The sequence below is a fragment of the Ranitomeya imitator genome, chromosome 3, assembly GCF_032444005.1.
Source record: "Ranitomeya imitator isolate aRanImi1 chromosome 3, aRanImi1.pri, whole genome shotgun sequence".
Lineage (NCBI taxonomy): Eukaryota > Metazoa > Chordata > Amphibia > Anura > Dendrobatidae > Ranitomeya > Ranitomeya imitator.
Window position 1 is genome coordinate 793,786,183 of NC_091284.1, and position 10,885 is coordinate 793,797,067.

Genomic DNA, 10,885 nt, shown 5'->3' on the forward strand with positions numbered 1-10,885 from the left:
ATCAAAAAGGCTTTACAGGCAAGGACATTGTTTCTTGTAAGATTGCCCCTAAATTAACATTTTTTTGGATCATCAAGACCTTCAAATAAAGAGGTTCACTTAATGTGAAGAAGGCTGCAGGGTGCCGAACTAAGTCTCGCAAGTGTCCCCTAAAGAGGATTCAGGTATAGGATCAGTTATGCACCAGTGCTGAGCTTGCAGAAATGGCAGCAGTCAGACATCTGTGCATGTACAGGGAGGCGCAAGCTTATCAAGACTGGCCTGGTTTCATGAAGAGGCAGTAAAGAAGCCATTTTTTGTTCAAGAAAACAAAGATTCTGAAGGTATTACAGGGATTTGACTGCAGATGTTTTCTTTGATGACTTCAGACTCTTTGGGACAACTGAAAGGTGATTGCAACCATGAGTCCTGTATATGTCAACAGTAAAACATCCTGAGACCATTCATGTGTGGGGGCTTTTCATCCATGGAGGAGGCTCATTCACAATTTGGACTAAGAATACTGCTATGAATAAAGAATGACATCTAAACATCCTTCAAGAGCGATGTCTCCCAACGATCCAGGAGCAAATTAGTGATGAGCAATGCTTTTCTAGCACCATGTTACAAGGCAAAAGCGATAACTAAGTGGCTAAGTGAACGAAACAGTGAGAATTTTGGGTCCATGGCCAAGTAATTCCCCATATCTCAATCCCACTGAGAGCCTGTGGTCAATCCTCAAAAAAGCTTGAGAACAAATAAAACCACAGAAATTGTGATAAACGTCCAGCACTGATTAGACAAGAATGGGCGGCCTCCAGTCAGGATTTGGCCAGAAGCTGATATTCAGCTGCCAGGGCAAAACGCAGAAGTCTGGAAAAATAAAGATCAACTTTACAAATATTGAGTCTTTACATAAACTTGATGTATTTGTCAATGAAAGTTTAAAAACTCATGAAATGCTGAGAATTGTACTCCAGGAACTGTAGAAACGTCCGACTAAGATCTAAAAACACCTAAACGGCAAACTTTGTGAAAGCCAAAACTTGTCAGTCTCAAAACTTTTGGCCAGCACAGTATAGCCATAGAGCGGTATAAGTCATTTGTATGCTGTTGTACAGTATATGCAGTAACCAATAAATGGTTTCTTATCGTAGGGTGGCAGCTAAGGCTCAGCTGTTCGAGAACGCTGGATCAAACAAACAATCTACAATCGGTCGGTAAGGCTGAGATCTAATATGAATGTGCTAACAAATAATGTGTCCAGGGGACAGATGAGTCCTTCCTTACTTTTCCTTTCAGCTCCATAAAAATAACCAGCTTTGACATAAAATTTGAATCCGTTATATACTGTCGGGAGATGTTTATACTGTAGGTCAGTGTTCCCCAAGTCCGGTCCTCAAGAGCCACCAACAGGTCATGTTTTGAGGATTTCCTTAGTATTGCACAGGTGATAATTGCATCACCTGCACAGGCAAGCATTCACTGACCTGTGTAATACTAAGGAAATCCTCAAAACATGACCTGTTGGTAGCTCTTGAGGACCGGAGTTGGGGAACACTGCTGTAGGTCAAAGTTGGGCAAACATCCGGCCCATGGACTGAGTCAGCTGAAGGGTTGATAAGAATGGCATATGGGCCGCACCATGGTGGGAAAACCTGGTATGACACCCTGATATTCAGATCTCGAGGTGTCCATGTATTTTACTCATTTTTTTTGCAAAATTTATTAGAGTAGGCCTACAAGTGTGGACTCCTTTATGAAGTTCGTATGCCCTAGTAAATGGTCTTACTACAATATGTTGGAATTTTCTAAATCGAGGGTCCCATGTTTCCATACAAGAAAGTTGACTACTTTCCGTACAAATAGATGGCCAGATATTGGCAGTCCCCAATGGTCCTATAGATTTATATACAGGTCATGAAAGTAAAAAAAAGATTCTTTGCAGGACTGGACCTTTTAACTCCTTCACACTGCAAAAGATTTACATCCGTCATGGAGCGGATTGTGGTGCATGGAGCTGACTCGGGTGTATAGCCGGCACCAAACAGCAGCAATCATGCTAAAAAAAAATAAAAATCCCTCTCACAGTTTCATCAGCAGAAAATTAAAAAGTAATGTTTTTTGGAAAATGGCAACAAAAACCATTTTTTTTTATTTTTTTTTTTACGAAGTTCTGAATTTTTTATGCCTCTAAAATAAAAAAGAACTATATGAGTTTGGCAACTCTGTGATCATACTATTCTGGAGAATCAACCTGCCAGGTCATTATTACCGCAGAATGAGCGCAGAAAAAACGAAACCCCCAATTTTTTTAAACGCACATGGAATTTTTTGGCCCCCATTTATCAGTACGCATTATGGTAAAGTGAGAGGGGTCATTGTAAAGCACAAGTCATGCTGTTATGAAGCAGCCAGGGATGATGTGTGTTAGTAACTATGTAAATCAACAGTGGAAAGAATAAAAAACTGGTTCAGAATAACCAAGAAAGTCTTTCACTATTCACCTTTAATTTCCTTTTCACAAAGGCGCTCCACCCAGACATGGTGGTCATCACCACGTAAGTTCTCTCTGAAGCTCTGGTCCTAGCGGGGGGGTCACTGGATTTTCCCACTAGACTGCAAATCTCTTCCTGACGTAGTCTATTAAAACCCATTGAGCCTCCCGTGCCCCACCCGGTCCACTCCCAAACTATAATCCTAGTCCCACCTGACCCCAGTACCGGAGGTGATAGCTGGAAGAGACGGCCCTGCTCACTCGCTCTGTTCCTCCGCAATGGCAGGTGTGCCTTTCCTGTCGCAGTCTCCTCACGGCTCTTCTCGGTGGAAGTCTCTTAGGTTCAGGGCAGAGAGGACTAGGCCTCGACTCTTGACAGGCAACTTCGGGTCTTGAGGCATGACCAGCGCAGGGCTGAGATCCTGGCTCTGACCAGCATAGGTGGTACTTGGAAGATGTCCTGCTAGGAATCCGAACCTTCCTAGGTGGTGACCGACACCTGGGTGGTGCAAACTTCCTGCTCAAGCCTGTCACGTTGGTCTCTGTGGTGTCTCTGGAGCACGTCTGCTCCGCCCTCCTCCCTGGTGCCAAAGCTCCTCGTGGTTTGGCAAGCTGGCCTTTTATATCAGGGAAGTCCTTCCTGTGGGGGCCACCTGATCTAGTCCAGCACATGAAGTTGCTCCCCCTGCAAATCTTCCAGCACCATTTGGTTCCATTGATTTCGGCTTGTCAGCACATGGCAGTCTCTCCTCATTAAAGTCACACCCTGCAAGAGTTCTTCCGAGATATCGCTGCTTCTTATTACAGTGCCTTCGTATGCCTACTCTATGTCAAACGGAAAAATAGAAAAAGTTGTGTTTCTTGGAAGACGATTCTGTAACCGAAAAATTTAAAGATCTCTGGTCATATTCCAATAAACAGGAAACGACCTTTACAAGATAAATAAATCATAAATGTGTCTGACCACAGCGAGGCCGCAGGTCATGGGAAACATGCCAGAAAGAAGTAAGAACTCCTGACTTCCACCATAAAATAATATCCCCTCGAGGCAATCACCCTGCCCCACAAAGCCCAACAACGGAAATTCGTGCACTTAAGGAAGACATTCTACCTTGGGGTGAGGGACCTTTCTGCTCGTTAACCTGCTGAGACTTGTAGTATTACAGTGAGCCTAAGAAACAAATCTAAAAAAGATTTTCATACATGCTGTCACATGCCGGCCTCCCTCAATACAAGTGAATTGAGCAAGATCTGACACGTCTAGTCGGAATGTATCACATGCCCGCTCACTCCGGGCCCCAGAGAATCCACATAGAGTGACTGCAGACTGGAGCTTTAATCTTGGACAACCATTTTAAACGTATCATCTTTGCAATTGGGTCTCATTAAAAATGTTGCATCGTTACTGGCTCTTTATTTACCTTCACATTAAACTTTGATGTGGTCTGTGGTCATAAATCAGCTGATAGGAGCTCAGAAAAAGATAGATAAGACATTAAGACATTGCTTTCACCCCCCTACCCCTCGAAATATGGCTGCATGGTGCCTCTGTCACTGCCATGACCGTCCCAAGAACCCTCGTCTGCGATGTTTGGACACCTATGATAGGAGATCTGTATTATAATATTGCAGTGTATTGTACAGGCAATCAAGTCCACTAAGGGACGAGCCAATAAGAATGTAAATATAAACATATATTTAAAAAATAAATACATAAATACATAAATAAAAGTTTATATCACCCCCCCCCCTTTCCCTTACCCATAACATAAAATCAAAAAAATAAGTAAAAATAAGATATTTGGTATCATCGCGTATGTAATATCTTAATGTTTATGCCATACTGTGAAAGCCACAGCTAAAAAACAGAATCGTTTTGCTTCCACAAAGTGTAAAGTCTGGTGAACCGTAAAATGGTAATAATAATAATTACTCATGCCACAAAAAAAAAAGAAACCAAGCCCTCATGCAACGCTATCGATGAAGAATAAAATGTACATCTTGGAGGATGAAGAGGGGCCAACTGGGACTCATAAAGCCGACTCTGATCAAAGTGCACAAAAAAGACAAGACCGCAAATTCTTCTCTTCTATACATGTGTAGCAGAGCTGAGTATGCAAAGTAGATGTATCACCATTAGTTTACCTACAGGAACGCCACCACTCTGTCCACTTTTTTGTTCAAAAATTTTGTGAAAATGGCATGTGCCAAATTGTTGCGCAGACTTGCTTTGTGCAAAAATTTTGCAACTTGGACGCTTTCTCCACCAGTTTACTGACATAAAAGCTTTGATGAATCGGGGCCGTAACTGTAATAAACCTTGATTGCAAAGTGTCTGTAGTGCCCTCTTCTGGTCTTCGTATTTTTTTTAGTAACTTTATGTTAATCCTAGTGACTAATTTTATCCTACCATAGAAAAAACAAAGATTGTTAATAGACAAGTATAGAAAATTCTACCCAAATCTTCGGAATCTGTTGGAATGGAGCAGGGTGCATAGTGTTCCTGATTTGATGGTAGTGGGGGTCACAGCAGTCTGACCTCCATCACATCTAAACATTATCACCTATCCTGATAAGTGATGGCTTATTCCAGGCAGACGACCTCATTAAAGAGTTATATCAAGACAGATATAGCGAAATTCAGAAATGTCCTCCCTTAGACGGGTTGTCCGGCGGGTACAAGTCTGCAGTCAGTCTATGACAGACTCTGCACTGGAGAAACCTGACAGCGCGCAGTGCTCACAATGTGAGGAGTCACAAGTTTGCAGTCACATAGACTAATTGCAAACTTGTAGCTTAAGGCTGGACAACCCCTTTAACTCTTAGTGAATATGGTTAAGGACTAAAATCTCTCGGGATGCAAATTCATTATTATGACTTGCTAGCAAAACCCTCTTCTGGCTGCAGTTCACATTACAACCACAGGGTGGCCACACTGAGACACATATAGCATACACATCTCCCAACAGAGTATCCAAAGTCAAGTTGTTGTTTTTTTTCTTCCAAAGCTGCTCATCTAAAACGTCTCATCTCAGATAAGTCAAGGCAAGAGGAAAGGGCATTACCATTTTACTAGAATATGCCACCAGTGTCTGATCCAACTGCTGAGACCTCCGCCGTTGAATTAACGTCAGCAGCATCTTCACCAATCAGTGGCAAATCTCATTAAAATGCCCTTTTAAGAATTATAAACTCGGCTGTACATCACCAGACACAGTTTACAATATATAGAGCCTCTTCCATGAGTCTCACACCAATATAAGTTAATGGGAAAGAGTAGTTTAAGCCACCTCCTTCTGCAAAGAATATCTCTGTTATCATGTACTGCCAAAAAAAAGTCGGAGAGTGCTTGTATTAAAAAGAATTGTCCGGACTGATCTTCCCCTTTAAGCCGCCATTTGTCAGGTTATAGTAAAGCTTGCAGAATCGGCTCTGCTTTACCTTTTACTATTAGATTCCTTGGAATACAGCGCCCCCTACTGCAGAGGAGGAAGAGGACACGACTCATATTTACTATTGCTATTTGATCGTAACCTGGTTATTTTTGTGTTTCTTTGTAGCCAAGCAAAAGCTATGTACTCCTGCAAAGCGGAGCACAGTCACGAGCTGTCTTTCCCCCAGGGGGCGATATTTTCTAACGGTAAGTCTGTTACCTCGCTTACACCCAATTTATAGTAGACGACTGCCGATCACGTGCAGTGCGCCCCTGTGAAGCCGGCATGCGTACACCCGGCCTCAGACGATCCATGCAGTGAGGAAAGGAAGCCGTGCACATGCGCTAGTGATGACGGCGGGGCTTGTAAGCCATGTTGTCACGCCCACATGCCAAGTGGGCCGACTAGTCTGGGGACACTAACGCCCCCTGAACTAGTCAAAACAGATATTTAGAAAAAGTAATGTAATAAAGGGTATTTACGTATGCAGACTCAACTTCTGGGGGCGTGGGGTGCCTGACAGGTTCCCTTTAAAGCATTTTGGAAATCTTGGTGAGTAATTTCTATTATTTTTTTTTCATTGATATGCAAATGAGGCTGAAGAGCTAGTGTAGATCTCGAGCCTCTGTCACTCCAGCTCTATTCCCTTCCCAATGCCGATGCCTTCTTCTTGACTGACTGCACCTTTGACTGAAGTCACAGAGAATAGAGGCTGTCAGTCAAGTAGGAAGAGGAGGCACTGGGTAGGGAATAGAGCTGGAGTGACGGAGGTATCGGATCTACCATAGCTCTTCAGACTCATTTGCATATCAGCTCAGAAGCTGATTTGTTACAGTTGTTTCCAGTCCCTGCAATTTCACACAGTCAGCCCCATTCTAAAAGGAAGCCTGCGCTGATCGCCGGCAAAAGCCTCCTTTACCCATGCAACAATCTTCAGCCTTAGATTAAAAAAAAAACTTTCCATTCACTTTATCTTGTAATGGTCATATACAGAGGTAGAAATCTGTATCACCCGTACTCCATAACTGGGTCAGCCATTAAAGGGATTGTGCATGACTTTGATATTGATGAGAACCGATCCTGGTTCTGCGGTCGCAGGAAATGCACAGTGCATAGAAACAGAACAGCATAGCGCCACAGACTGTTTAGTGGCCGTTCTGGGGTACTGCAGCTTAGCTCTTATTAAAGAGATTGGAGCTGAGCTGCAGTACCGGTGAATGACCACTACGCTGTGTATGGAGCTGTGCTGTTCCAGTTCTGAAGACCGCATTTCCAACAACTGATGCCCGACATGAGGGTGCCATGTGTCGGACTCCCACCAGTGTCATACTGTTGGATCTCTCTTGAGGTTCTGTCATCACTATCTCGGACACGGACAATCCCTTTAATTTTGTTGTATCTAATGCACCAGGCGAGTAGTGAAGCGTGACAATGACGCAACATTGTTTGGACCTTGCTACATCTGTATCTTTCACTGAGTTACACTTATACCCATTTTTGTCCCCATTGCCCAGTGTACAGATCTGTGGAACCAGGCTGGCTGAAGGCTACCTACGAAGGCAAGACCGGATTGGTTCCAGAGAATTACGTGGTCTACCTCTGATGATGGTTGTGTAGACAGTGCTATCTTCATGGTATCCATGTTGACAAATGAGAAGATGAGGACTGTATCTAATACGGATACAGCGATCTACCAGCGTTGAAGTCTCCGATGGCTTTTGACTTGAAGACTCTTTGAGGGATCGTCCACTGCTTGACTCGAGGCTTGCTATGAAGAATTTAGAATTACAGTCAAATGAATATAATATATATATATATGTCTATGTATTTCATGCTGCGCACAGGTCCAGGCATGACCAAAGCCTTGAGATATTCGGTACTCGATTCATGGAGGACTTGCACTGACCACCGGTACCAATGTTTGGTATATGCAGAGGTATAGCTAGAATGTCCAAAGCAAAATCTATAAGTGGTCCACCAGTCCACCATGTCACTTTGATAATACTGATGTGTTCCTGGGTGGCAATGGGGTCCCTGGGCTCTCTCAGGCACCAGTCTGTTGTAGCATATGAGATTCTAGGCTCCATCAGACACTAGTATGATTTATGAGAAACATGTCTGGGCTCCATAGAGGCATCTCTGAGCTCCATGAAACACCAGTTTGATGTGCAGAAATGTCTCTGGGCTCTCTCAAGCACCAGTTTTATGTAGCAAAAAAGTCTCTGTACTCCCTTAGGAACCAGTCTGACGTGGTAGATGGGATTATAGGGCACCCTTGGGCACCAGTTTGGTATGGAAGATGGGACTCTATGCTCCTTCAGGCACCAATCTGATGTCGCAGATGGGATTCTAGGCTCTCTCAGGCACCAGTCTTGTGCTGCACATTGGTCTATATGCTTCCTCAGGCACTATTCTGATGTGGAAGTGGATCTCTTAGCTTCCTCAGGCAATATTCTGATGTGGCAGACAGGTCTCTTAGCTCCCTCAGGCACCAGTTTGATGTGGCAGATAGGTCTCTAGGCTCCCTCAGGCACCATTTTGATGTGGCAGATGGGTCTCTGTCCTCCCTCAGGCATCAGGGTCCCAAACTATCTGCTACTTATGCACCCCTTATAGCGACTCCATTGGTGTGAGGCTGGATGATTGAGCTAAGACGTGCAACTTCTTTCTCTTTAGTGATAATTGACATTTATGGTGACTATATTTTTTTATTTTATCTTCACTTTGTTGTTACTTTTATTTTATGATGTCCTGTACCTGCAGACCACTATTATTGCCCTCCATGAAGGCTTAAGGTATTACTGAGAATTTCCTACATGCTTCGGTACATTTTACACTTTTTAGGAAAAAAATAATAGTTTTACATAATATTAGTCACCTGGGACCATTTGATTGGCAAACAGCTACTTATAGTGAAGATGACGTAGTGTGAAAAGAGGCAATATATATCATGAGGAAGCAATGACTTCTTCGGGAAGTAACGTGATGCTGAATTCTATTGGCTGTAGAAGGGCAACTGAATTTTTATTTTTATTTTTTTTTTCAGAATGTGCCACATTTGTGGTTTATTTTATGCGGAATTTAAAAGCCAAGTTAACCGTAAAGTTGTCGACAGTAAATTTTTCTCTCGTCTCACACCTTCGATCTAAATGCTACATTCCCTGATAGTCTCCTGGGATCAGCATCCGGCGGGGGCGTCACATGACTGCTAAAAGCAATCAGCCGCTACTGATAGGTAGGTCTCACGTGATGCCCACGCTGGATATTGATTGACGGAGAGCGGTTGAATATGGAGGAGTTGCACCAGTTGAATATTGCCATAATAAAACATTCTTGTGACGTGTCGGCCGCCAAATCCTTTGGTCGTAGTAATGGAAAATTTCATGTGTTCAATGTATAAACTAAAGGATTAGTTCTAAATAAGTGTGCAAATTTAATTAGGGTGTCCTTCACTGTGTCCCCCCAACACAGAATGACGAAATAGTGTTAAGGTACCTTCACACTAAACGACGCTGCAGCGATCCAGACAACGATCCGGATCGCTGCAGCGTCGCTCTTTTGTCACTGGAGAGCTGTCACACAGACAGCTCTCCAGCGACCAACGATGCCGGTAACCAGGGTAAACATCGGGTTACTAAGTGCAGGGCCGCGCTTAGTAACCCGATGTTTACCCTGGTTACCATCCTAAAAGTAAAAAAAACAAACACTACATACTTACCTTCAGCTGTCTGTCCTCGGCGCTCTGCTTCTATGTACTGGCTGTGAGCACAGCGGCCGGAAAGCACAGCGGTGACGTCACCGCTCTGCTTTCCGGCCGCTGTGCTCACAGTGAGTGCAGGAAACCAGAGCGCCGGAGGACAGACAGGGAAGGTAAGTATGAAGTGTTTGTTTTTTTTACTTTTAGGATGGTATCCAGGGTAAACATCGGGTTACTAAGCGCGGCCCTGCGCTTAGTAACCTGATGTTTACCCTGGTTACCAGCGAAGACATCGCTGAATCGGGGTCACACACGCCGATTCAGCGATGTCAGCGGGAGAGCCAGCGACCAAAGAAAGTGCTGGCCCTCTAGCCCCGACCAACGACATCACAGCAGGATTCTGATCGCTCCTGCGTGTCACACTGAACGATATCGCTAGCGAGGACGCTGCAACGTCACGGATTGCTAGCGATATCGTTTAGTGTGAAGGTACCTTTAGGGGACTGTTTAGCACCAGATCCTCCTGGTTTATAGGCTCTGTAGTGGCCATGTATACCCGTTGCCATGGGCGGAACACTTCTGTAGCCCACTTAGGTTCCACCATGTGGGGACCATGAATTCTGGACTTTGTTTGACCTCAACAGACTCTAGGGCCCATGAGAGTGATGAGTTCAAGCCAGGAGACCCGCGGCCTGTCCAAAAATCACAGTACATGCCCAGACTGTGAAACTCGGAAAGCGTGAACCTGGCCTTAGAGCAGAAAGCTACTGAAGAACACCGTTGGCGGCCTGGACTTGATTTCAAAGGCCATCGTGTACTTTTTTTTATTGTGCAGGGGAAATAAAACTGATCTATGGTGAAATAAGCCGCACGACCTATCCCTTTTGTGAGAACTTAATAAACGTCAACATGTACAAAAAAAGCATTAAAAATCACGATTATACATTTTCAACAAAGCGGTTTAAAGAAATTAATTTTTTGTCAATTTTTGTGGGGCGCTGGTGGGGAAGCTCTATGGCTTACCTGCATGAGCTTCTTCCTCTATTTATTTTCTGCGAATCAAACCCTCGCAGCTATTTATTTTCCAGTTTTCTGATGATAGAAGGATCACACCCAAGACATTTTTTGTGACTGAAAATCAACTCCATTCCTTTAGCTAAATTTTTTTTTGTGACAAGCACTTGGATTTCTGAATTGTGGTCGCTCTTGACATTTACATCTCCATTTGATAAAATTTGTTTTATTCCAGAGCGATAGGCACCATAGTAACTTATCAAA

The 10,885-nt window shown here is 43.7% G+C and overlaps 1 protein-coding gene across 1 annotated transcript in view; it reads left to right on the plus strand.

Moving 5' to 3' along the window:
- Positions 1 to 9,401, plus strand: part of ARHGAP42 (Rho GTPase activating protein 42) — a 374,547-nt gene extending 365,146 nt beyond the window's left edge. The window contains exons 22-24 of the mRNA XM_069759185.1: positions 1,137 to 1,199; positions 6,037 to 6,116; positions 7,425 to 9,401. Coding sequence (XP_069615286.1) covers positions 1,137 to 1,199; positions 6,037 to 6,116; positions 7,425 to 7,513 — 232 coding nt within the window. The 3' untranslated portion in view covers positions 7,514 to 9,401. The remainder of the gene's footprint in view (positions 1 to 1,136; positions 1,200 to 6,036; positions 6,117 to 7,424) is intronic.
- The last annotated feature ends 1,484 nt before the right edge of the window (positions 9,402 to 10,885 follow it).